This window comes from Xiphophorus hellerii, chromosome 12, assembly GCF_003331165.1.
Source record: "Xiphophorus hellerii strain 12219 chromosome 12, Xiphophorus_hellerii-4.1, whole genome shotgun sequence".
Classification (NCBI taxonomy): Eukaryota; Metazoa; Chordata; class Actinopteri; order Cyprinodontiformes; family Poeciliidae; genus Xiphophorus; species Xiphophorus hellerii.
The window spans coordinates 33301445-33328213 of NC_045683.1; the positions used below are offsets into that span (position 1 = coordinate 33301445).

Below are 26769 nucleotides of genomic sequence, written 5' to 3' on the forward strand. Positions count from 1 at the left end.
AATGACTTGTTCACAGAGGTATATGCGTGTTTGGACATGACTGAAATGGGACAAGCTGGCAGGTGTGACAACAGATGGTTGTTCAAATCTGACGGGGAAAAATGTTGGACTTTTAAAGAGGATGCAGAATAAAGTGACAGAAATTCACCCTGTGCAGAAATTGACATTTTTGCATTGTATTATACATCAGGAAGTGTTGTGTAAGACAGTGTTAAAACTTAACCATGTTGTTGATGCTGTAACTAAAACAGTTAACTTTATCAGAGCGAGAGCGTTAAATCATAGACAATTTGTTGCACTTTTGGAGGAACATGAGAGTGAACATGGTGACATAAGCTATCACAGCAACGTTAGGTGGCTCAGCCTAAAGTACTGAAAAGTGTCTGTAACCTGAGAGACCAGATTCAGAATTTCTGTGGGAAGAAAGGACATGACATCCCAGAACTTTCAGATGAAGACTGGGTGGCAGGCTGTGGATGTGACTGCACTCATGAACCAACTGAATGTCAAACTGCAGTGCAAGGGCCTTTTTGTGCATGAGATGTACAGTGCAGTGACGGCTTTCATGAGAAAGTTGCAGCTTCTCTCAAGCCAAGTGAAGGACAACATTCTGACCCACTTGCCAACACTAAAGGAAGCCACAAGATCAGCCGATCACCTCCACAAGTACTCAAGCAAGTTGCATGCAATTAATTTGATCATGTAACCTTCACACAGAAAGCCTTATACTCTGACTTTGTTTTATATATGAAGCTAGTGGTTTGTAAATGCAGCTTCCGATTCAATAAATGGCAAGAAGGCTAGTTCACCCAATTTTTCCACAAGCTTGAGAGTTTTTAATCCAGAAGTGCCCAAAGTCGGTCCTCACAGGCCAGCATCCTGCACATTTTAGTTCTCTCCCTGGTGATAGTAACCTTTTCAGCATGTCAATGTTCTTCTGTAGGTCTTTCTAATGAGCAATCTTTGGATCCAGGTGTGTTAAATCAGGGATTCAGGATGCCAGGCTTCGAGGACCGACTTTGGGCACCACTGCATCTGCTCTGGCTTAAAAAAAATGCTCAAAACGCGACTAGAACATTCTGCCAGTCATTCAAACCCTATTGTTTTTTGTGTAAGTTTTTTCTTTCTGAATAGCAGCATACCAGTTGTAATCCATTATGTCATGAACAAGCATGCAGAAAAGTATGATTATCCAAAATATGCAATAAAAATGTATCTATTTCTAAGTAGAAAATGCCTGCAATAATGTGCCAATGTTATTAGATTATCAAAATTTTAACTAAATATTTACAGAAGAGGATTAGGGCCATGTAAAAATGACATTTTCTGACTAATCTACCTAAACTACTAATAAATAATTTAATCTAAAATAATAATCTTTCACATCAGTTGGTGCTAAATGTTAATACTCTTCCATGGTTTACCACCTCATAATTTTTCACACTTTTATCAGTGAAGTGTGACTGTCCAATAAGAAATGAAAACCTTTGCTCCTTTCACAAAACTACTTTCTTGCAAATTATTGATCTCAACTGACTAAACATAATGAACAGCTTTTGGGTTTATTTGAGTAACTTATATTGGTTAGATTTGTCTTCTTATTTTTCTTGTTTCAGTCATTCATAGTGTTTCTAGCTATTTTTTTTTTTGTTATTTTGTCACTCTAGATCTAGTTATTCTTTTATGTCCATCCCAGGTGGTGTTTCCAGTTAGGTTATTTCCTAGTTCTTCTAGTTCTGTGATCCTTAGTTCCTATTATTGCTGGATCAGCCTTGTTTCAGTTTGCTTCTTCTATAGTTTCTCTTCCTGTCTTTGTCTCTTGGTAGCCTATTATATCTTTCTTTTGTCTTAATGTTTCTTTAGTGTTAGATTTATTTTCAGCTCCCTTGTGTTTTTTCCCTCACTCTTTTGTGTTCCCCTGTGTATCCTCCTAACTTCCCTGTGCCACCTTCTCCCGCCTCCTCAGCTAGCTCCTGCTCCAACTACTCACACCTGCAATCATTTTCCTCATCAAGCCAGCCCCATTGTTTCCACTCTCTACCTCCCAGTATTTAAGCTCTTCTATATAATTTGCCAGTCCATCTTGTCACTTACATCACCTCCCCTTGTCTTTATGCCCTGGTTTACTTGCCTCTCCTCATGTGACCTATTTGGCCCAGTTGTTGGATTTCCCTGTTCTCTGGAATTTTGGATTTTTTTGTAAATTGGTTACTTGATTTCATTTTTCTTCATCAAACATACAACAGAACTTTAAGTCTTGCCTGCTGCTTTTGTCCACAAATGCACAAATACACACCATGACAACTTTCTTTAGATTCTGTTAACTTATCTATATTATCTCCACAATAAGTAGGCCATAATTTTTAGAGATGGGCGCAAGTGTATCATAACTATTACTCATTTCTTTTTGTACAGCTGTAGCTTATTATCTGACCTCCCATTTCATGTCCAGGCTTACAGGAAAGATAAAGCAGATTTTGTACAGTTAACAATAACATCATTCACACACAAAAATAGTATACATTAAGCAAAGTTTTTAATGTAAAATAACTTACAGATTGTTTTTACAAGACAGAATGAAATATTTCTCATTCTGTATAAAAGCAGATTAACAGTTATTTGACATATTTTCTTCACTTCTAATTATTTATGTGAAAACTTCATAAATGTAAACTACTTTGTAAATCTAAAATTGACACACCCGTCAGTCCTGTTCCTATTATTTTTCTTTAGACCTGTCAGTTCAGCTGGATCCATCTGCAGGCATTGAAATATGCAGCTGTCATGTTGAATCTGCTGATTCAAGTAAAATCTGTCAAAAAAATCAAAACGATTTTATATAATGAATGATAGCAAATGTTTTTTAAAGTTTGAGTTCATACATTTGAAACAGATTTTACAGACCCACTCAGTTGTTTTGTGAATTACTTTGTTCTGACTTTATGTTGCAGACAGGTTCTATTACAGTGACTACTGCTGGTTGGCTTGTGAAACTAAACTCAACCTTCTGAAAAATGTGGTTAGTCACTGTTAATGATTTAAAAATAAAATGGTTACTTTTTCAAATAGGTCCTGGTTGGTTTGGATAGCCTTTCTTGTTAATAAGTGAAATTAACCTTTTAAAGTGTGTGCTTATATTTTCTGTTTTCTAAAGTTGATTTTGTCTCATATTTAAAATAAAGTGATCTGACACATGTCAGTGCATCAGAAAAAAAAACCATAAGAAATCATTAAGGGACCAAATACTTTCTCAAAGAACTGTAGAATGAACATGGGTGTGGAAACAGCCAAAGACACCTCTGTAGATGAAAAATTTAAGTTCACTGCAGAATATCTGATTTTAAAAATATCTTGGCTTTTATTCATTCCTCTTTCCAGTCATCTCAGTGCGTTTAACATGCTTTTGTATGTTATAAACAGAATATGACAAAAATACAGTATTCATGTCAGCTCTTTAAAACGACCACCCTACGCTTACTTTGAGGAGAGTTGAGTATTTTATGAGCTGTTTGCAGCCTAGAGAGTCTTGCAGAAAGTTGGGCTGTGCTGAAGTGGCTCATTGTGAGCTACGCAGCAGTGTAGCTTTAAGATGGAGGTGGGCAGCGCTTCATGACGCAGGAATATCCCTGAAAGGATGCTTCAAAACTCCAGACTGGAGCCAGGCAGCGCGTGTGTCTGAGCTGGAGCTGAACGGATCTACGAATCTGTCCGGACTAGGCACTGGGACACATTTTGATTCTGCAGAACAAAACCCAGATCTGAGAAGCGTTCTGGTTTTACCTGCTCACTGGAAACATTTAACCAGGGCTGTCTGCAGCTCAGTGCGCTGCTGAGGGGGAGCCCATTTGGAGAGGGAAGCGTTTAGAGAACACCTCTCCAGCGCTGATTGGTTTTTTGTCTGAGGCTAAACTTTCAAAGCGGCGCCATGGCACCGTTCATTGAGCCTTTTTTGTTCTTTTTGGTAATCTTCAATCCACTTATCACCAACTCTTTCACGGAAGAAATTGAGGTTTTGGTGTTTTTGCCACAAAATGGCTCTTTCCTGTTTTCTCATCCAAGAGTCGCACCAGCGATCCGTTACGCACAGGACAGACTGAAGGCAGAATACCCAGGTTTCCACTTCAACATCCACTTTGAGAACTCCGACTCAGCCAACCACGCTTTGTTCACGCTGGCGGACAGGTCGTGTAGCCTGAAACCGGACCTTATCCTCGGTCCAGTACGTGAGTACGAGGCGGCAGGTGTGGTGAGGCTGGCATCCCACTGGAAAATCCCGGTGATATCTGCAGGTGCTTTGGCCACCGCCTTCAAGAACAAGGAGACGGAGTACTCTCACCTGACTCGGATCGCCCCGTCCTACGTTAAAATGGCAGAGACCTTCACAGCGATGTTCGAGCACTTCACATGGAAGAGCGCACTGCTGCTGATCGAAGACGACATGAAGGAGCGGGATTGTTACTTCACTTTGGAGGGAGTCTACCATTTAATGGACGACTATAATGTGGAAGTTGAAATAATCCATGAACAGACCCCTTTCAATATAGAAGAAAAATTCAAGAATATTCAGGACATGGAAGGTAAAGCGGCTTTATTGCTTTATACAAACTGTTAAGAAAAGTGTTTGAAATAATCTGACCAATTACTTTAAAAATGACAACATTGAAATGACGATTTATTATTTTATTTGGAAATATATGTCACATTAACAAATTTTATATTCAAAATCCCCAAAAGGTAAAAAAATAAACAAACAAAACCTAATTAAACTTAAGTTAGTTTCTTAAAATGGAGTCAACATGGAGGTAGTGAAAATGTAACAGGTACAATAAACTAAGTCTGACTTATTCACCAGTCTACAGTATGTTACCACTTTAAGCAACAGTCTGAAAAATTTTGTGCTATCTGGTTTTATAAGTCTCACATTATTGAAAGGGCATTTTACCCTGCACTTCTTTCCCAAAATAGTTTAATTTCTTTGAGAGTTGCAGAGATTTATCTACAAGTTTACTCCTGAGGTCCCAAAGTGTTTCAATCAGGGCTTTTATTTAGCCATACTAACATTCATTATTTTTATTTCGAGCCATTCTGTTGCAGATTAGCTGCTGTGTTCTCGGTCACTGACCTGTTGCTGAGAGAGCTAAAGCCAATATTTAGCTGTTAGACTGCCTTAGAAATACAGGCGTATACAGTGAAAGTTGACTCTGACTGCAAGATGCCCAGGTTCTGTGGTTGCAAAACAAGACCAAATCATCATCCTTGCAGCAAGTTTCACTGTTGGGATGAGGTGTTTCTGGTTAATTATTAATTATGGCTAAACATCTCAATATTTCTGTCATTTACAAATCAACATTCTTCCAGTCATTTTGTAGTTACTTTAAATCAGTCTTTCTCAAACTGTGGTCCACGAGGTACTGCATGTAAACGACAGTTTATTTGCCATGATGTGTGATGCTAGCTTACCAAAGGATTGTTTGAGAATAATGATGGAAAACTGGCTTAAAACCGGGTCACTCAAAAAAAAAAAAAACTGCAGGTACCAGTGGAAAGAAAACGACTTCAGGACAATATATACAGTATATCGTCAGGGAAAGCTAAGACATAGCTGCTGAGTGTTGATGTGCCCTTCACTAGCGACTGGATTACTTTGAATGCTTAGTGGTAGGAATCGCTTCAGTTAGTCAGAACTGTTCTTTGTTTTTTACCACTTTGCTTGGTAATGAATGCTGTTCTGCTTACAATTCAACAGCTATTGATAGGCAATTGATAGAAAGGGGTAGGTTACATGATATACTAAGATGTGCTGTCATGGGGGCAATTTCAGGTTAGGTGGTCCATGACTGTTTGTTAAATGAGTTAAATGGTCCTCAGGCTGAAAAAGTTTGAGGAACACTGCTATAGGACAAACCCTAAATAACTTTAAATCTCAGACTGGATAGCCTGGGTAGCAAACAGCTTAAACTCTGATGTAATATTTGCTGAAATAAACTACAGCCCCCTTTTACTATGAACAGAACTGTGTGGAGCCAGAAAAAGAGTGTGTTTCATTATAAGATGTCAATCTCACAGTAGAGCAGCACAGTGCAACATCATTAACATGGAGCAGTGGCACAAAGCCATGATAGCACAGCCATGATGATTATTTAATAAGACATCATCTCAGCTAACCTCTGCCTGTGTGTTGAGATCAAACAAACTGCTGCCAGCAGAAATCAAATCAGGGGGACCAGACAGACTCTGTCATGCTCTTTTATGTTTTAAAGCTCAAGGAAACCAGGAATCTGTATGAGCTTTTATAGAGATTCGAGACATGTTTGTTGAAGTATTATATAATTAAAAGCCCCCAAACTTCCTACTGTCAACAAAATGCAACCGTTTTTTTGTTGTTTTTTGTTTTTAAACAGCTGTAATATCCTACAGGTAGTCCACTTGGTGCCCTGGAGAACCAATTAAATCGCCCACAGGTCATATTCTAAAAATAGAATCTGTTGCCATGGAGCTCTGTGGGAAAAATATTTTATTTGAGATGTAATTTGAAGCAACAGTTTTTGTAACACTAGTACAGCTCATAACATTAGAATATTGTGGGAAAATTTTAGGTTAATTTCAAAAAGTGAACATGAAATATTTTTAGTCTTTGTGTTATGTAATATTGATAATTATGGTTTAAAGATGAAAACAAAATTCTCTCAGAAAATCAGAGTATTGTTCAAATTTTATATCATGTTCATATAAAGTTGAATGGAAGGAAAAAGTGTGGCATAAAAAGGTGCAGCAGAAACAGGGATAACTGCAGCCTTGAGAGGATTCTCAAGAAAAGTCCATTCAGCTTCGAGGGAGCTTCACCAGGAGTGAACTAGGGTAGTCAGCGAATCAAAAGCCGTTATGGGCAATAAATGTCAAATTCCTTGTGTCAAGCCACAGAGAAAACATCAGAAGAAGCTTACCTGAATTGAGGAGAAAAAGAACTAGACAGTTGCTCAATGGTCCAAAGTCCTCTTTTCAGAAAAGGTTCAAGTTGGCATTTCATTTGGAATTCAAGGTTCCAAGGTGTGAAGGAAGAGCTGAGAGCACTGAATCCATGTTGCTTTATGTCCAGTGTGAAGTTTTCACACACTGATAATTTGGGGTGCCATGTCACCTGCTGGTGTTGGTCCACCAGGTTTTCTGAAGTTAACAGTTGATAAAGATGAAAACAGAACTGTTACAATGACGTTAACAGTTTATACTGTTAACTTCAGTGTTACAGTTGAAACAGTTGATTACGTATTTTAACCCCAGATTCTATAGAGTATAGGTGCAGCCAGGAACCTTGGGGCCCATGACAAAAAATTAGATTGGGGCCCCCTCGCGCAGCTGGTGTTACAGTTTTTTGAGTCTATTTGACCCATGAAATCGTCAAAATTTTAAAGGCTTGCAACTGCCTTGCTTTCTTTGGTCCAAGACTGATAACTAGCACAATATTTACTGCTCATGAACTTTATATGCAACAGTCCGCATACAGTATGCAAATAGGTTGGTTAATTTTTTCTATTAGTTTTAATAGAAAACTTAGTGAAATGTCTCTCCACACGAGCAACAGTCATAGGCAACGTGCAAAATATACACGAAGCAATCCAGTTTTTTCAAAAATGCTATGTAGTTGCATTTTATTCAAGCTGCAGAATATAGATTTAATAAAAAATATGTTTTCTCCATATTTGTTAAAGTTGTCAGCATGTCGTGCCAGTTTGTTATGAGACAGATAATCTGTGAAAACAATCAATCTCCTCCACCTCCTCCCTGAGCTACTATTGCTGGCTAAAGTAATGCAACGTTCCAGCCTAAACAACCAATCAGAACCAGTAGGACACTCTTAGCAGTATCAATCAACTTCATTCTAATGGTGGAGAAACAACTTATTATTACAGGAAAAATGTTTATCTGCTGTCATTGGTAGATATCCTCCTGAGACCCAGAAAAAAAAAATAGTTTTTGATTTTTTTTTTTTTCACTACATGACTCTTTGGAGTGAAAGAACATCACTACAATTGAAAAAGTTTCAAAACATGTTATTATTTATTTATTACAGTATGTCCTTTGGAGAGGACATCGGGACTCTCTTGTGGCAAATATGAACACATTTTGAGGCCCAGGATGTCCTCTCTAAGGACCAACAGGATTTAACACAGTGGCATGTATGGTTTCAGAGTTATGAACAAAAAAACCTATGTCCTCCACAGAGGACAAAAATGTATTGCTGGGTCTCAGGAGGATAAGCTAACTAGACTGAACATTCACAACAGGCTGCGCTAACTACAGAATAGCACAGAGCGAGGGGAGGGAGGATGAGCAGCCACATGAGATTGTGATTGACAGCACTAAAACTCTCCTGCCTCTGATTGGTTGTTTCTAAATAGCACTAGGAGAAGGAAGAGGAAATAGATTTTTCACAGATTATCTCTCATGCCATACTGTGACAACATGACAGTTTTAACAAATATGTAATATATACAGTACTGTATATATACTATATACTGTGTGTATATATATATATATATATATATATATATATATACACTGCCTGGCCAAAAAAAAAGTCGCCACCAAAAAATGGTCACACTCTAATATTTTGTTGGACCGCCTTTAGCTTTGATTACAGCCCGCATTCGCTGTGGCATTGTTTCAATAAGCTTCTGCAGTGTCACAAGATTTATTTCCATCCAGTGTTGCATTAATCTTTCACCAAGATCTTGTATTGATAATGGGAGAGTCTGACCACTGCGCAAAGCCTTCTCCAGCACATTCCAAAGATTCTCAATGGGGTTAAGGTCTGGACTCTGTGGTGGCCAATCCATGTGTGAAAAAGATGTCTCATGCTCCCTGAACCACTCTTTCACAATCCTGGCATTGTCATCTTGGAATATGCCCGTTCCATTTGGGAAGACAAAATCCATTGATGGAATAACCTGGTCATTCAGTATATTCAGGTAGTCAGCTGACCTCATTCTTTGGGCACACAATGTTGCTGAACCTAGACCTGACCAACTGCAGCAACCCCAGATCATAGCACTGCCCCCACAGGCTTGTACAGTAGGCACTAGGCATGATGGGTGCATCACTTCACCTGCCTCTCTTCTTACCCTGATGCGCCCATCACTCTGGAACAGGGTAAATCTGGACTCATCAGACCACATGACCCTCTTCCATTCCTCCAGAGTCCAATGTTTATGCTCCCTAGCAAACTGAAGCCTTTTTTTCTGGTTAGCCTTACTGATTAGAGGTTTTCTTACGGCTACACACCTGTTCAATCCCAACCCCTTGAGTTCCCTTCGCATTGTGCGTGTGGAAATGCTTTTGCGTTCACAATTAAACATACTCCTGAGTTCTGCTGTTGTTTTTCTTCGATTTCATTTGACCAAACGTTTAAGTAATCGCCGATCACGATCATTCAGGATTTTTTTCCGACCACATTTCTTCCTGGAAGACGATGGTTCCCCACCATCCTTCCAGTTTTTAATGATGCGTTGGACAGTTCTTAACCCAATTCTAGTAGTTTCTGCAATCTCCTTAGATGTTTTCTCTGCTTGATGCATGCCAATGATTTGACCCTTCTTAAACAGACTAACGTCTTTTCCACGACCACAGGATGTGTCTTTTGCCATGGTTGTTTAAGAAATGAGGAGTTACTCATTGCATCAGCTGGGGTTAAATAACTTGTTGCCAGCTGAAAGATAATCGCCTATGCCACAGGTGTCAAACTCCAGTCCTCGAGGGCCACAGTCCTGCAGTTTTTAGATGTGTCACAGGTACAAAAAGCTGGAATGAAATGGCTTAATTACCTCCTCCTTGTGTAGATCAGTTCTCCAGAGCCTTGCTAATGACCTAATTATTCTATTCAGGTGTGGTGCAGCAGAGGCAAATCTAAAAGTTGCAGGACAGCGGCCCTCGAGGACTGGAGTTTGACACCCCTGGCCTATGCAGTACTTATCCAATAGGAGGCTTGTACCTATTTGCTTAGTTAAATCCAGGTGGCGACTTTTTTTTTGGCCAGGCAGTGTATGTTGTGGTGATACAAATTGTAAGAGCTAAAGTAATGGACATCAGTAAAACATGTATAAATGGAACAGTAAGTACAGCAACAACTAAAAGTTTACAGAAATATAGCAACTACACCAGTGATCCCCAACCTTTTTATCACCGCGGACCGGTCAAGGCTTGGCAATGTTACTGCGGCCGGGCAGACGGGTGGGGAGGAGGTCACATGACACAATTTTTTGCCCCGATTTTCCCCTAATGACAATCTTAGAACATTCCGAGTTCTAAGATTGTCGCTTGTGATAATCGTACGATTATCCTGTCTGTGTGGTGTATTGCGTGGTTCATCAGACCGCTCCCATCTAAAATCGGGCATATTCAACATGTTTGATTGTCTTGGCCCTTTTATCGCAGCCTGTGGGGTTTTCCCTGACTGGGACCAAGAATGCAGCCTGTTGAATGTGACAGGTAGCCAATCAGAAAGTGTGGTGATGTAAGAACGGAGGGGAATCCCAAACAGTTGACATTGCGCAACTGAGAGTCCGGTTTAGTGCATAGTGCAGCAAATAGAGCGGCTGCTCCCGCAGTCTTTTATCCAACGTTTTTTTTCTTCTTTTTGTTACATCTTTTATCGCTTAAAATGGGTCCATAAACTATCACTATTGTTTCTACATTGTCGGGCATGTTTGTTACTCTAAATTCACGTATGGTATGTTGGGGTTTTTATGGGATTTTCTTCTGGAATCGGGATGTTTGTGAGTGGAGGCGGTTCATGTGTGGTGTTTTGCTCCTGCCGTGTTGTGTGTGGTCACAGATGTTTGGAAAATCGGCCGAAAATTCTTAAATCGTGCCGTGTGAACCAGACCTAAAACTCACAATCCCTCTCCTCTCGTCTTGACCACTCCCCTAACACTCTCTGACTCTGGTCGCTATGGTAACGTTTGCATATCCCTTCAAAATAAGATACACATGTGCCACAGAAACTGTTTGACGGTCATAAAACAGAAATATTTAATTATTTCTTGTGCGACCCGGCACCAATTGGTCCACGGACCGGTACCAGTCCGCAGCCCAGGGGTTGGGGACCACTGAACTACACCACAAGTGTCATACTCCAGTCCTCAAGGGCCGGTGTCCTGCAGCTTTTGGATGTGCCTCTGCTGCACCACACCTGAATAGAATAATTAGTTCATTAGCAAGGCTCTGGAGAACTTACCTACACAAGGAGGTAATTAATCCATTTCATTCCAGTGTTTTGTACCTGTGGCACATCTAAAAACTGCAGGACAGCGACCCTTGAGGACTGGAGTTTGACATCCCTGAACTACACTACACTATTGTGGAAAGATGTTTCTGACATATTGAAAAATGTCATGTTTCTTTAAAAGAAAAAAAATCAATAAATCAAGAAAACACCAAAGAGAACCAAAATAATAAGTCATTATAATATTATACACCCAGGCAGCACTGCTTGTATCCAAATCATACTACGGACTAATAAACAGTTTATGGCTAAAATATGGGGACAATAAGGCATTTTTTTCCCCCAACAGCAAACACAGCTGAATAAATAAATTCTAATGGTGTGGCGGTGAGACACAATCAAGTACTTGTCAATGAAACCCATTAAAGTTTATTGAAATTTGTTTAAACACACATTGAGCTGAAATGAAAAACAGTTTGTGTCCGATTTTACACATTTCTAGGCCAGAGAATGTGTATTTGGCTCCATCATGGGCCAAATGGGATGACTACACTGGCAGGATGGTTCTCTTTGGTTAAATGAATTTGTATATGGGCAAAAATTCAAAAGGTTTCTAAAATGTAGTAATTTGCACTAAAAGTCTGAAAATTTTACCAAATAATCAAACTTGCATTTCATTTGGGGCCGAAACAGTCTGATAATCAACTTCTTTACTATTTTTAAATTGCATTTTTATTTGGAGCTATAAAAGTGTCATAATCTCCAAAGAACCCTTCTGAAAACCAAGAATAAAAGGTGGATTCTCCTTACCAGATTTCAAACTATATTACTGGGCTTCCCATTTATCCATTCTGGCATGATGGAAGAAAGGTCCACTCTCATTCCATGGTTCCTGCTCTGCCTGGTTACCTTTGGTTATCTTATTGTATTATGTCCCTGACTGCCCTCCTTAACAGTCCCATTAAAGTCAATAAATCAATTTATGATAATAGTTTTGTCATTGGCAGCACTATAAGAATTTGGAAGCAGATATATATAAAAGCCCCAGAGGTTTATTTGATGCTCCCATTTATGAAAATCACTCTTTTGCTCTGGGTCTCAGTGACGCCGTCTTCCGGATGTGGAGAATGAAGGGCATCTGTATGATAGATGATTTATGTATTGACAGAACCTTTGCATCTTTTGCACAGTTATGCTATGAATGTAAGAAGAACTGTCTCCCCTCAGACCTGCTGCAGGCCTTCTATCACTGCTCCATAGAGAGTGTGCTCACGTACAGTCTGTGTGTCTGGTACGGCAGTAGCACATCCGCGGACAAGAAGGCGCTCCAGAGGGTTGTTAGGGCAGCAGAGAGAACCATAGGCTGCCCCCTCCCCACTATGGAACAGATTTACACTTCCAGGCTCCACAAGAAAGTTACAGACATTTTAAATGACTCTTCACACCCTGGCCATGGTCTCTTCCAGCTGCTGCCATCAGGCAAGAGATACAGAGCAATAAAAACCAGGACAAATCGCCTAAAAAACAGTTTTTACCCGATGGCAATCATGGCACTAAATTCAAAGGCATAAGAACTTCTGCTCTTGACACCACTTTGTTAAAAATGTAAATTCTGTTGCGACACCTCCAGGCGCTGCAACCATCTTCTGATGTCTATTTATTTCTCATTTTGTACTATTTATTTCGTTATCTTTTTTATGTATGTACAGTATATTGTATATTATGTATATATACATAACCTGCATTTTTAACTCGAGTCAAGCAAATCTCAATCTCGTTGTAATCTGTTGATGACAATGACAAATAAATCTTATCTTATGTTCCCCTGTCAAGTTTTTTTCCATTTTCTACAGACCTGGGACTATGATAGGAAAAATTTATTTTTGAAGCTTTAACCAAGCACAAAACTATAGAGGCAATAAATAAATTCAATTCTATCAATCAGGGGGCAGTGTATTATTTTTATAAGATCTTCAACAAAATGCATGTAGACACAACAAAAATAAAGAAAGCATGGGAACAATACAATCCTTTCTGGTTGAGAACCAACCAGGCTCTGCTACTTGATGGAGAAGCTGAACACTTTCTATGCAAATATGTCTCCAATTTGTAATTGTTGTAAAGCTGCTATTGGCAACTTGATGCAATCATTTTGGTCATGTGTTCAGGTTCACCCATTTTGGAAGAAAACCTTCCACTATTTTTTAACAGCTTTTGAAAACAGTGGAACCTAGAACCACTTATTGCCGTTATCGGGCCTTCTAATTCTTTGCTGTTAGCCAATAAAAGTGAGAAAATGGCTATTTTGTTTAGCATGGTGATTGCTTCAAGGTTGATTTTGAGATTTTGGAAGAAGGACTCTGTGCCCACATTTGATCTGTGGTTGGGGGAACTGGTAAATACGCTGCACCTGGAAAGACTGAATTATTACAATGAAGGCAGAGTCAATGTGTGAGAAGATATGGGACACTGTACTAAAATTTCTTAAGCGAAAAGACGACTGACCTGCCAATGCTTAGTAGTACATGTGCCTTTTTTTCTTGATATGCTTGTGGAAAGACGTGGCTCAATTTGGGGTGTGTTTATCCCATGTTGTCTTGACTGTGTAGCTCTTGTTTAATGATTTGCTGATTTTGTGTGTTTAATGGAGGGGTGGTAATTTGATCTATGATGTTAATGTCTGCTAAAATGAAAACTATACAATAAAAAAAGATCCCACTTGGCAAAATAGAATTATGAATAATTTAATATTGCAGCTACATGCAAAGCGATGTTTAAAAATCAACTGCAATAATTTTTTTTGTTTCTTCTTTAGCATATATAGTGATTGGTCAGAGTTAATCCGAGGGAGCGAGATTGGTTTTGTCTAATGCAATCTTATTAGCATAATAGCTCTCCGGTGATAAATAATCGAGGCCAAAGACTTTTGCACAGCAGCTCATCTAAATCTTTCTAGGAAACCTTGCCGATATCAGTTTTGTTAATGGGACTTCAAGTTTTAGAGTTATAAGTTGAAACACAAATTTTCTACCATAGCACCACCCACCTACCAAATAACAGTTGTAATACACATATTTTTGTAAAAGTTACATACTGCAGCTTAGCTGACATAATGACATGATGTCCTCATGAACCCATTAGCTCACATGTGAGCATTTCAGTTCAGATGTAAATATTCTAAATAAAAATGTTTCCAATATGTGCATCTCATGTGATGCACATTTGAGAATTATGTCATCTGGGAATCACTCTAGAGCTGTCATAATTTTGTTTCATGTTTATCCAGCTAATAAAATTAATAAAGGCAACTAGTGCCCCAAAACCTTAAGAAACATTTTAATACTACATTTAGCATGACCATATTTGCATCAAAAAATGCTTATTATGGAATTCTATATCACAAAAATAGTGCAAACCTACAGTAAGTGCTAGAGCATTTTGGCATACTGTTGCCATTAAGCCAAGATTTGACATGGGACATTGTTTGACATGTGTACTGATTAGTAATTTCTTTATCATTTTTGTTCTTAAAATATCTAAATAAGTAACCATCTTCCTTAAATAGACATTAGTATTCTGCATGGGTCAAGACACTCCAGCACAAACATCCATTTCAAGACACACTCCATAGACAAACCCACACACAATTATTCTTCTGTTCTCCACCAGAAGCTCCCTTATCTCAAATCCACGTCATTTGTCTTTGCTGTTGTAAGTCTGAGTATATGTTACTTTGTGCGTCAGTGTGTACTACTTTCTCAGAATAGCAGTTCTAAACCCTCGGGTTGGTACCAGGGAAACTCATAGCATCTGTCTTTTATTAGTACACACATGCATACACATGCACGCACGTATGTATGGATGCCTGGAGGAATGAATGAATGAATGAATGAATGAATGATGCCACTTGTGCAACAGATCCAGTCATGAAATTTCCTTGCTCCTAAGTATTCCACAGTTAACTGTCAGCTGTATAATCAGAAAATAGAAGTGTTTGGGAACGACAGCAAGTCAGCCATGAAATGATAGGCCATGTAAACTGACGGAATGGTGTCGGAGGATGCTGAATAGCATATTGGGAAGAGGTCACCAAATTCATTGTCCTTATCTGTTAAAAACCAATAAAAAGGCAGATTAGAAATTGTTTTTGTAAGGGTTTTAAAGATTTGCAGGTCTTCTTGGGGATAAAATAACCCTTTAGTTGAAACTGGTAATTTTATTCCTTGTGAGGAAAAAGTAAAATAAATAAGTAACAGTGCTGCAATGACAAAAACAGCATATGCACCTGAAGGAAAACCAGAGGTGGGTAGAGAACCCAAAAAATGTACTCAAGTAAGAGTAACACTAATTCAACATATTTTTACTTGAGTGAAAGTAAAAAGTAGCCTTCCATGAAATTACTTAAGTAAGAGTAAAGTATTTGGGGAAAAGTCTACTCAAGTACTGAGTAACTGATCAAATTATCAATTGTTTAATCATTTAAAAATTACGTCATCAGATGGACCAAAATGCAAATTTAAGTGGAAATGTTGGTGTTGAAACCAAAATGACCATAATTCATGTAAGTAAAAAAAAAAAAAAATCAGGTAAAAGAAAATTTTCCCAAATCAGTTTCTTTATATATGAAACTTAGGAAACTTTAGCAAAAACTGCAGGTGTGTCTTTGTCTTTTGAATTGTTGTTTAAAACATATTTGTTTTTCATTCACTGGGTAGGGAATCCAGAAATTTTATTCAAGTAAGAGTCGCAATACTTCATAATAAAATTGCTGAAGTAAAAGTAAAATGTACAGTGCAATGAAAATACTCCTAAAAGTAAATTTTTTCAAAAAGATAATTGAGTAAATGTAACTAAATACTACCCAATGCTGAGAAAAGCCATGGTCTTTCTACTTTTTTCTCCAAGTTTTTTACTTAGGTTAAAAAATTTTCCTTAGTTTGTAGCTCAGCTTGTAAATTGTAAATAATTGCTGACATTTTCTTCATTAATGGTAGTTATTCAGGTGAATCAGGAACAGCTGTTAATCAGTAGTTCTAAGGATCATTTTTCCAATATTGCAATCCCCAATTGCAATATTGAGGATTTTATTCTTTGCGCCATGTCAGACTATTGCCAATGTATATCCTATTGTGCTTACTAGTATATGATATATGAATAGCTAGAATCAAAAGCAAAAATGTGTTTGTGTGAATATGTAAAATACAAAGTTGGTGTGAAATGTTGACACTGAATATGGGCTAGATAAGTATGGAGAAGTTACCTTTAAAACAAAGTACAAAAAGTTGAAAGAATCTCTCCCCGGTCTAAAAGAGTACCATTTGCCCCACCATTTCTGAATTAATTTCTTACTTACATCAGAGCAGCAGCAAAAGGATAATTTAAACTTTTTGAAATATTACTGGCTGTAAACACTGCCTCATGGAACTACCTGCAGAGCACACAAGCTAGTAGTGTGTGCAGAGTCCAGTGTAATTAAAGGGTGCTATAGTGCTGGCAGGACTGAGGTGAAGTTTGTCCCACTCACTTGAGGGATATTTCAGGAAGCATGTTTAAGTGACAGAGTTATGAGGAATGTTCCAGTGAGACTCTGAATCTTCCCTATTAACAGGAACTCTGGTTACTGTTTGTTCAATTGCGGCCTAAGTTTGTGCAGTTACTTGTTTGTTGGTTTATTTTTAATCTATAAGCAAAGAGCTTACATCTATCTATCTATCTATCTATCTATCTATCTACTCATCTACTCAATTCACTAACTGAAACACATGGATAAATTTGACAGAAAATGTTTTTTCAAGCTTGTATTTCTTTTAATTATGATTCTTTTTTCTGTTTCAGCTAATGCAAAACATTTAGGATATTACATCAAACCAATAAAAAAAACTATCTTAAATACAGAAATACATGCTTAAGTATTTAATACCTGCTTGGAAGTTGTTGTTTTTTAAAAGAACTCTTGACAAACTAATCTAATCAGAATGCAGATTTTTTTAAACTCACAGAAAATGACTGTATATGGGTTGTGTGTGGCTTCAATTGAATTCACTTTATTTTTGCCTATAAATTTAATGTGTTTGTCACCTAAAGAGTTTTGGTGCCATTTGTTGTAAACTGATGCCATAAAAATAAAATGTCTGTGATTGACTGGCAAGCAGGCAAGGGTGTTTGTCTCTGAGGTCTGGGTTCTAAATGGCTGTTTTTGACTAATTTTGAATTTACCTTTATATTTTCACCTTAAAAACTATTTACCTTGCCTTGTTTGGTATCATTACTTTCATCAGAACCTCAGCTTCCTGATTTTATAGTGTTTGTTTCATTTTGACAAAATGTATTATCACAGTGGACCAAAATAAATCACACAAAAAACTAAATCCAAGTAGAAAAATATTTATATTTTTAATATAAAATTCAAAAAATGTTGAACAAATTATTTATCTAACCTATAATGAAAATTTATAATGTAAATTTTAAAAACATGTGTAAAAAATGTATCAAAAAACTAATTTAAATACATGTTTTACATGTATGTTTGTGTGCAATTTCCCAGGCGTTTTGTACAGCTATTTACAAAATGTGTCACAATGTCTCCACCACAAATTTTCACCAACATCACAATGTCTCATGTGTTTGTTTTTTTCTTTTCTTACAACTATCTACAAAATGGGTGTCCCAATAGGTCTGCACACAAATCAGTTGTGCCACTCATCACAACAGTTTCTGTCAAGGAGAAGGCACAGTGGCCCCTACAAACTTTGCTGCAACCTCAGCTGCGAAAAACAAAAAAAAAAAAGGTCCCATTTGGTTTGTAGGGTTTCATAAGATTTACCTGGTGTTCTCCTGGGCTGAAAACGTCTTCCAACAGGGGCTGTCAGCGTCCTCTTCCGTGTTCCACTGCCCATCGCGCGTTTCTGCTGCCGTCTCTGCTGCCGTCTCTGCTGCCTTAGCCAACGGGGATCTTGATCTGAGCACTCTGTGGTGCTTTTTGTGGAGTGGGCCACACCCGGTCACAGAGGGTGGGATCTCATCTTCCTCCTTTTCATTCTCCTCTTCCCTGAAGAAAACGGAGTATCATCTTCCTGGAGATGGAATTTAGCTTGAATAATCTGGTGCAGTGTTAAAATATTTCACTGTACACATTCCATGCCAAATAAACAAATAAAGAAAGAAAAAAGCAAACAAACAAAGAACAAACCTCATCGTCAAAATCAAACTGAATGGTCCGCCGGTGCGCCGTCTCCTCTTTCCTCAGGCTCGTAGAAGTACTGCAGTCATGTAGCGACGCCTTATTTTGACAAACAGACTAACAAAACTACTACAAACACTGCACATGTAACAGATGTGGAAAGGATCACACAGGAATAGTACTCTGCGTTGGTTTTTTTATTCCTATAAAACAGTGGGACACACTCAGCACCAGGTATGATACACACGCATCACCGTCACAGTCCAGCAGCTCCGTTAGGCAGCTTCTGCCTTCTTTTTTTAATATATTAACAAATGGACTATAAAACAGTGGGACACACTCAGCACCAGGTATGATACACACACATCACCGTCACAGTCCTGCGGCCCAACAAACACATTTTGGAGGGAAACTTTATACAAACTTAATAAACGTAACAAATTAACTTTAACCACCACCAAAGTTGTTTTTTAAAAACACTTGCACAGTTAACATATTTTTTCAGAACAAAAGCTGTGAAAACTATTTTTAGCAATATAAACATTATTAAAAGTGAGTGGTAGCTTTAGCGCACGTCTTACCAGCAGCTCCGTTAGGCAGCTTCTGCCTGGCTGCTGCAGCTAAGTCACTGAACATTGCTTTGTGCAACACTAATAACGTTCCCCCCAAAACAATATTTACATTAGGAACCAAAAATAAAAGCAGTCAAAACAGAAATAGCCATGTCAGCAGACATGTTAATTCGACAAAATAGAAATAAAAATGTTTTGAGAAGGTTCATAAAATAATAAATAAATAAAGTTAACTCAGCTACATACTCCCCCCTGAACTTCTCAAAACAGTTACAAGTCAGATCAGAAGCCTCATACAAGATAACATCAGCTAAACGTAGCTATATTTCTCTGATAATCACTATGCAACCAAGGGTTTCCATATTTCAATAGAAAGTGACATTAAGGAGTTGGCCAGACTTTTAATGTCCACTTTGCATTAGAATGTGCCGTCTACACATTCTCAACTTGATTACCAAATAACTGTTATCTTGACACACAGAATGACAACTGTCAGTGTGTCAGTGTCAACAACTTTCACAATAGTTTTCCTTGCAGGGACTTGATCTTGAGACTGACTGCTGCTTGTGTCCAGTTGTCCTCTAGTAGTGCCATTCTGTCCATTGTCCTTATCTGCCAGAGGAACGCTGAATGGACCCTCTGCTGCTTCTCCAAGACAACCATCTGATCCAGTCTTAACACTTAATACTCCATTGTAGTCACTTGTCAGCGGCTTAGCAATGGGGGGCTCAGGATCAGCAAGAGGAACTGAAGGGGAATCAAGGGCTGTGTGCCCTACTTCTGAGAAGTTCTCCAATGGGGTGACCTCTGCAGCCCAGCTAGCAGTGCGCTCGGATTTGTGAATTTCAAGTTCCTCCAAAAACAGACTTCAATCGCCCTCTTCCTTCTCTTGGGACTCCTGACCAACACTGGAGAAGGAAGGCTCTGTGTCATGATCCACATGTATTGGCAGGAAACTGGCTTGCAAGAGCAAATTTCTGTGAACCACTTTTTCATGTCTGTTGTCAGGGTTTCTAATGCGGTAGGTGTGACATCTTGAATCCTTCGAAATCACTGTGTACAGAGTCGACTCCCACCTATCAGCAAGTTTTCTGCGCCCACGTTCACCTCTGTTGGCCAAGAGGACCTGATCACCCTCTTCGATGGCAGCACCTTTCACACCCTTATTGTAGAGGTCTGCCTGCCGCTGTTGTTTTGCGCTGACATGAACTTGAGCAACACGAAGAGCCTCCTTGAGGTCATCTCTCATCCTTTTAACATAACTGTCATAGTCTGTGATCTCGTTGTCTCTTTCCACACTGTGGAACATAACATCCACTGGCAATCTAGGAACCCGACCATACATAAGGAAGAATGGGGCATAGCCGGTCGACTCATAAGCAGTACAGTTGTAAGCGAAGGTTAGTGTTTGCAGCATCTGAGGCCACTTCTGCTTTTCTCTGGGAGGCAATGATCTAATCATGTTTCCTAGAGTCCGGTTAAACCTTTCAGTGTGACCATTCCCCATAGGATGGTAGGGTGTTGTTCTGGACTTCTTAACACCTGCTATCTGGAGTAGCTCTTGGATAAGTTGGCTCTCAAAATTCGCACCCTGGTCCGAATGTATTCTCTGCGGGAAGCCATATACACAAAAGTACTTATCCCACAGCTGACGTGCGACCTGTTTTGCGGACTGGTCTGAACACTTGAAGGCATGAGCCATCTTAGTGAAGTGGTCTGTCACCACCAACACGTCCACACTCTTCCCGTTAGAGTCTTCTGCAGACCAGAAGTCCAGACAAACTAGCTCCAAGGGGCCTGTGGTTTTGATGCTTTCGAGCTGTGCTCTTCCCTCAGGCTCCAATGTCTTACTAACAACACAACGCTTACAACATTTTACATAGTCTCTGACGTCTCGTTCCATTTCGATCCAAAAGAACCTTTGTCTTGAAAGGTATAAAGTTCTACTCTGACCCTGGTGGCCAGCATTATCATGCACACCGTTGAGAACTTGGCTGATCAAAGAGGAGGGCGTCATGTACTGATGTTGCTTTTTCCCTGTTAATGGGTCTTTGCAAACTCTGTATAGGATGTCATCGTGCATCTTCAGTTTTTCCCACTGTTTTAAGATTTTGAGCACCTTCAGATGCAACCCAGCTCTCTCTCGTCTTGATGGTCGTCTCCCTCGGCTGACAAATGGGATGACTTGGGACAGGACAGGATCATTCCTTTGACTATCATGAAGCTCTTGAAGTGAAAAAACAGGCAGAGGGTCTTCACCTGGCTGGGTCAACTTCTCCAGATCCAGGGCCAGCCATGAAACCACTCTCTGCTTGGAACCTTCATCCCACTCCATATGACCGGCCAGTACTGCAGACACTTCACAGTCAGATAGGGACTGATTTTCCAGCTCATTCAATGGGGCTGCATGATGAATGTTTTGGTGGTTGACACCAATTCTGAATGTTTCCTGAATTAAAGCTTCTTGAACTTGTTGCGACTCCCCCACAAGGTCAGCATATGGCTCATTCAAAATCCGCTGACAGACACGATCCTGGGCAAAGGGCTTTCTGCTGAGAGCATCAGCAACTATGTTTTTACTGCCAGGTACAGGGGTTGGACAATGAAACTGAAACACCTCTCATTTTAGTGTGGGAGGTTTCATGGCTAAATTGGACCAGCCTGGTGGCCAATCTTCATTAATTGCACATTGAACCAATAAGAGCAGAGTGTGAAGGTCCAATTAGCAGGGTAAGACCCCAGTTTTGCTCAAAATATTGCAATGCACACAACATTATGGGTGACATACCAGAGTTCAAAAGAGGACAAATTGTTGGTGCACGTCTTGCTGGCGCATCTGTGACCAAGACAGCAAGTCTTTGTGATGTATCAAGAGCCATGGTATCCAGGGTAATGTCAGCATACCACCAAGAAGGACGAACCACATCCAACAGGATTAACTGTGGACGCAAGAGGAAGCTGTCTGAAAGGGATGCTCGGGTGCTAACCCGGATTGTATCCAAAAAACATAAAACCACGGCTGCCCAAATCACGGCAGAATTAAATGTGCACCTCAACTCTCCTGTTTCCACCAAAACGGTCCGTCAGGAGCTCCACAGGGTCAATATACACGACCGGGCTGCTATAGCCAAACCTTTGATCACTCGTGCCAATGCCAAACGTCAGTTTCAATGGTGCAAGGAGCGCAAATCTTGGGCTGTGGACAATGTGAAACATGTATTGTTCTCTGATGAGTCCACCTTTGCTGTTTTCCCCACATCCGGGAGAGTTACGGTGTGGAGAAGCCCCAAAGAAGCGTACCACCCTGACTGTTGCATGCCCAGAGTGAAGCATGGGGGTGGATCAGTGATGGTTTGGGGTGCCATATCGTGGCATTCCCTTGGCCCCATACTTGTGCTAGATGGGCGCGTCACTGCCAAGGACTACCGAACCATTCTGGAGGACCATGTGCATCCAATGGTTCAAACATTGTATCCTGAAGGAGGTGCCGTGTATCAGGATGACAATGCACCAATACACACAGCAAGACTGGTGAAAGATTGGTTTGATGAACATGAAAGTGAAGTTGAACATCTCCCATGGCCTGCACAGTCACCAGATCTAAATATTATTGAGCCACTTTGGGGTGTTTTGGAGGAGCGAGTCAGGAAACATTTTCCTCCACCAGCATCACGTCGTGACCTGGCCACTATCCTGCAAGAAGAATGGCTTAAAATCCCTCTGACCACTGTGCAGGACTTGTATATGTCATTCCCAAGATGAATTGACGCTGTATTGGCCGCAAAAGGAGGCCCTAAACCATACTAATAAGTTATTGTGGTCTAAAACCAGGTGTTTCAGTTTCATTGTCCAACCCCTGTATATATTTGATGCTGAAGTTGTATGGTGCTAACTTGGCAACCCACCGTTGCTCACATGCATCAAGTTTGGGTTTTGTGAGGATGTATGTCAGGGGATTATTGTCAGTCCAGACAGTGAAAGTATGCCCTTTTAGCCAGTGACTGAATTTATCGCAAACAGCCCACTTCAACGCCAGAAACTCAAGGCGATGAGCAGGGTAGTTACTTTGAGCACGCGTTAGAGCTTTACTGGCAAAGGCAATGGGTCGTGCTCTACTTTCACCCTCCTGGACCTGAGACAAAACAGCCCCCAACCCATCCTGAGAGGCATCTGTAGACAGAATGAAAGGGCGACTGAAATCAGGGTGTGCGAGCACCACAGTCTCCAACAGTGCATTTTTTAGTTCTTCAAATGCGCACAGTGATGTTCCTCTTTCCAGTCATTTGGATGTAACTTCTTAAATGCTGCAGCACCCCGTCCATTCATTTTTCTTCCCTTGGGTGCGGTTGTCAAACTGAACAATGGTTTGGCAATGCGTGAACAGTCTGGTATAAACTGCTGATAATACATCACCATCCCCAAAAATGACTTAATCTTTTTTTGTGAGGTGTGACACCATCCTCCATCATCAAATCAGACTCTGTCATAGCAACAACTGCTTGGACTTTATTGGGATCGGTTGACACACCATTTTCACCCACAACATGCCCCAAAAACTTCACACTCCTCCTGAATAGTTTGCACTTCTTGGGGGCCAGTTTCAAGCCATGGACATGCAGCCTGCTGAAGACAATCTTGAGCCTCCTCAGAGCTTCTGCCTCATCAGGAGCACATACAAGCAAATCGTCCAAATAACAAAGAAGCGTCAAGAAGTTCTGATCACCAAAGATGTTCATCATGAGGCGCATGAAGTTAGCAGGACTGTTACAGAGGCCCTGAGGTAGCCTGTTAAACTCATACAGCCCCATGGGTGTGGTGAAGGCTGTTAGTTTTTTATCATCCTCAGCCATGGCAATGTTATAAAAACCAGAGGTGAGATCCATGGCACAGAATATGGCACTGCCGCCCAAAGCTGTCAAGCAGTCTGATTGATGCGGCAGCGGGTGAGCATCCTTAACTGTGCGAGCATTTAGCCAGCGATAGTCCACACAGACCCTTAGATCTCCATTCTTCTTCCACACCAGCACTACAGGAGACGCCCACTCACTGTTGGATTTGCGAATGATCTCCCGTTCTTCCATTTCTGTGAGAACTTGCCGCAGCTTGTGATATTGCCCTGGTGGAACACGTCGATATGGAAGCCTGAATGGTCGATCATCTGAAAGGCGGATACGATGGACAAAATCTTTGGCCAGCCCACAATCAAGTTTGCCTCTTGAAAAGATGCCTTCATATTTCTGAATCAGCTGCAACAGTTCTGACTTCCAATAATCAGACACCTCACAAGAGTCAGTGTTCAGAACTTCCAGCCCTAAGTCACTCAGGGTGTTGCGGAAGCTGGTGCAGGGAGAGTCAGAGCTGATTGTTTTGTCATTCTTCACTGTCTGACTGTTAATACTGACTTTTGCATCTAACACCTGCTCAGGAGTCACATCCAGGTCTTCAAGGGCTATACAGGTGGACACCTCTGCTACTTTGGTACGACGCTTTAATGTGACGGCCTTATCAGAGGTGTTTAGGATCCGCACTGGGACCCACCTGTCACCATTCATGGAGGCCACCGATCTACAGACAATAATGTCTTTTTTATGGATCTGTGTTTTGGCTGGTGGCTCAACCAGAATGGCACTGCCCTCGGAGAGAGGCGAACTTTTAGGAAGTCTGCCCCAAATCAAATGTTCTTGCTTTGGGAGAAGAGTGACTGCCTGCACCAGTTCAGCTGTTCCAATAAAATCTGGGATTACATCACCTCTCCATCTCTCAATACCAGACAGCATTCTAAGAAACTGTATTACTTCTGGTGTTTGGGCAGACTCTGGTTTACACATGACTTGCCAAAAGTGAGGGGACTGTTTGAACTGGTTTAGAAGGTGTTTGATGACATTTGTGCCCAGAATTAGCTGATCTTTCTGCCCAGGGACCACTAGAGCTGGAACACTAAATACACAGCCATATACTTCCATTTTCAATTCATGGGTGCATTTGGGTTTTACTTGAACTCCTCCACAGCCTACAAGAACAATATCATTATGGTTAGAGTCAGGTTGGGACGCAAACCCTGCATTCTTAAGAAGTTGTTCAGCTTCTGCACTGATAGTGCAGGCCATGGAGCCAGTGTCTAAAAGGGCTTGCAATGACACTTTATCCTCAACCTGTGCATCAGTGTAAAAGAGGCTGTCAGCCTTTTCTAGTCTGGATATGTTTTGAAACAGCACAGAAGTATTAGATGGAGCAGATTTCAAACTTTCTGCATACACAGATTGTATATCTTCTTTTGAGGTGAGGGACCCATCATACTCACTCACACAGTGCCCTCCCAAGTGTGAGTGGCTTAGTTTCCCTGGTCAGCTGAGCCGCCAACTCGCTGAGAATCTGTGATTTTTGGACAGTTTCTTCGCTGGTGTCCAATATCAAGACAGGCCAGGCATCTTCTCTCTCTCATGCAGTGTGTTCTTGTAGAGTGGTTACTGTTGCCACATACTTGACATGGAGAAGACCGACTGGGAGGGAAAAACTGAAGCTGAGTATCACCAACGGGTTGGGCAGTATGTTCTAATACTCTTTCAAGCATAGTTAACACCCGTTCCAGAGCACCTGACTCTGCAGTACGATCATTCGAGCTGGGAAAACTGACAGGAGTAATTTAGACAGTGTTCACTTGCCTATGTTCTACTTCAGGCTCTGAGTGGTCAAGTGCTGCTGTTGCAGTAGCAATCTGGAGAACTTTTGCTTTTGCCGCAGTTGCCTGTGGTCTCTTCACTTGCTGCTCTCTTTGATGTTCATCAATGGCCCTTCTGCACCTCAGTGAGTGTCCACTTAGTGGTGGGGCAAGACTCGGATCAGGACAATTTCTGATAAACATCATTGCTATCTCTGCATCCATTTTATTCAGGCTGCTTCCTTGATCTTTCAAGTGTCTGTCAGCATTTTCAGCAGCTGTGTTAAGTCTAACCCAGTAGTCCACTGGTGTCTCATTTGCTGTTGGCTGAGTAGCATAGAAATCAGCCAATGGTAAGCAAGACCCAGGAATGTCACTGAAATAGCGCCTCAGAATGTTATAGACTGCCTCAGGGTTTACAGGTGTGGTAGAAGGGCTACTCTTTAGTCCAATCTTTACAATGCTCTTTGCTTTGCCAAGCAGGTGGTTCAGGATTTCGTCTGTTTTTTCCTCAGCTGAGAATCCTTCCTTGCGCAGGTAGACCTCCATCATTTCTATCCACTCATGAACAGAGATCCTATCATCACCATCACCACGATAGATAGGGGGTTCTCTAATGTCTGGTTTCACCACCAGGCTAATTTTTGTGAGATCAACAACGGTGTTGGATGTCTCATTCTGCACACACTGTGATGGTGGAGACTTCTCTGGAGTGGGGTGAGAGCCACTGTGTAACAAACGGCTGGTAATGGCCTCACCTATTTGGCTCCCTATTTCACCAATGAGGTCTCGAACTGTTGCATGGTGTTTTCATTATTAGTTACAGGGGTGGAAAACTGGGGCTCCAGCGGAGGAATTTCAAATATCCCCTCTGCTTCTGATGAACCCTCATCAATCACTTGAGTACTACTCTGGGCTAACAGCCCTCTGCCACGTCCAACTACTGGTGTGAAAATATTAAAGGTACTATGACCTCTGCCTGCCATGTTTCACACAGTACAAAAGCAGTAATGTAAAAAAAAGTTAACCTAAAGGGTTCCACAGTTCACAAAAAAATGGCTTTGACCAAACTAATATAGAGATTTGAGTAATTGATTTAAGTCTCTGTATTCAGAAAAACAATCGTAACCTCGACAGTAAT

At 40.5% G+C, this 26769-nt stretch overlaps 1 protein-coding gene across 2 annotated transcripts in view; it reads left to right on the plus strand.

Annotated features, from left to right (window-relative positions):
• Positions 1-3616: 3616 nt before the first annotated feature.
• Positions 3617-26769, plus strand: part of npr3 (natriuretic peptide receptor 3) — a 107847-nt gene continuing 84694 nt past the window's right edge. The window contains exon 1 of one of the 2 annotated variants that reach the window (XM_032578880.1): positions 3617-4577. In XM_032578880.1, coding sequence (XP_032434771.1) covers positions 3926-4577 — 652 coding nt within the window. In that variant the 5' untranslated portion in view covers positions 3617-3925. The remainder of the gene's footprint in view (positions 4578-26769) is intronic. The other variant, XM_032578879.1, reaches the window with a different exon arrangement.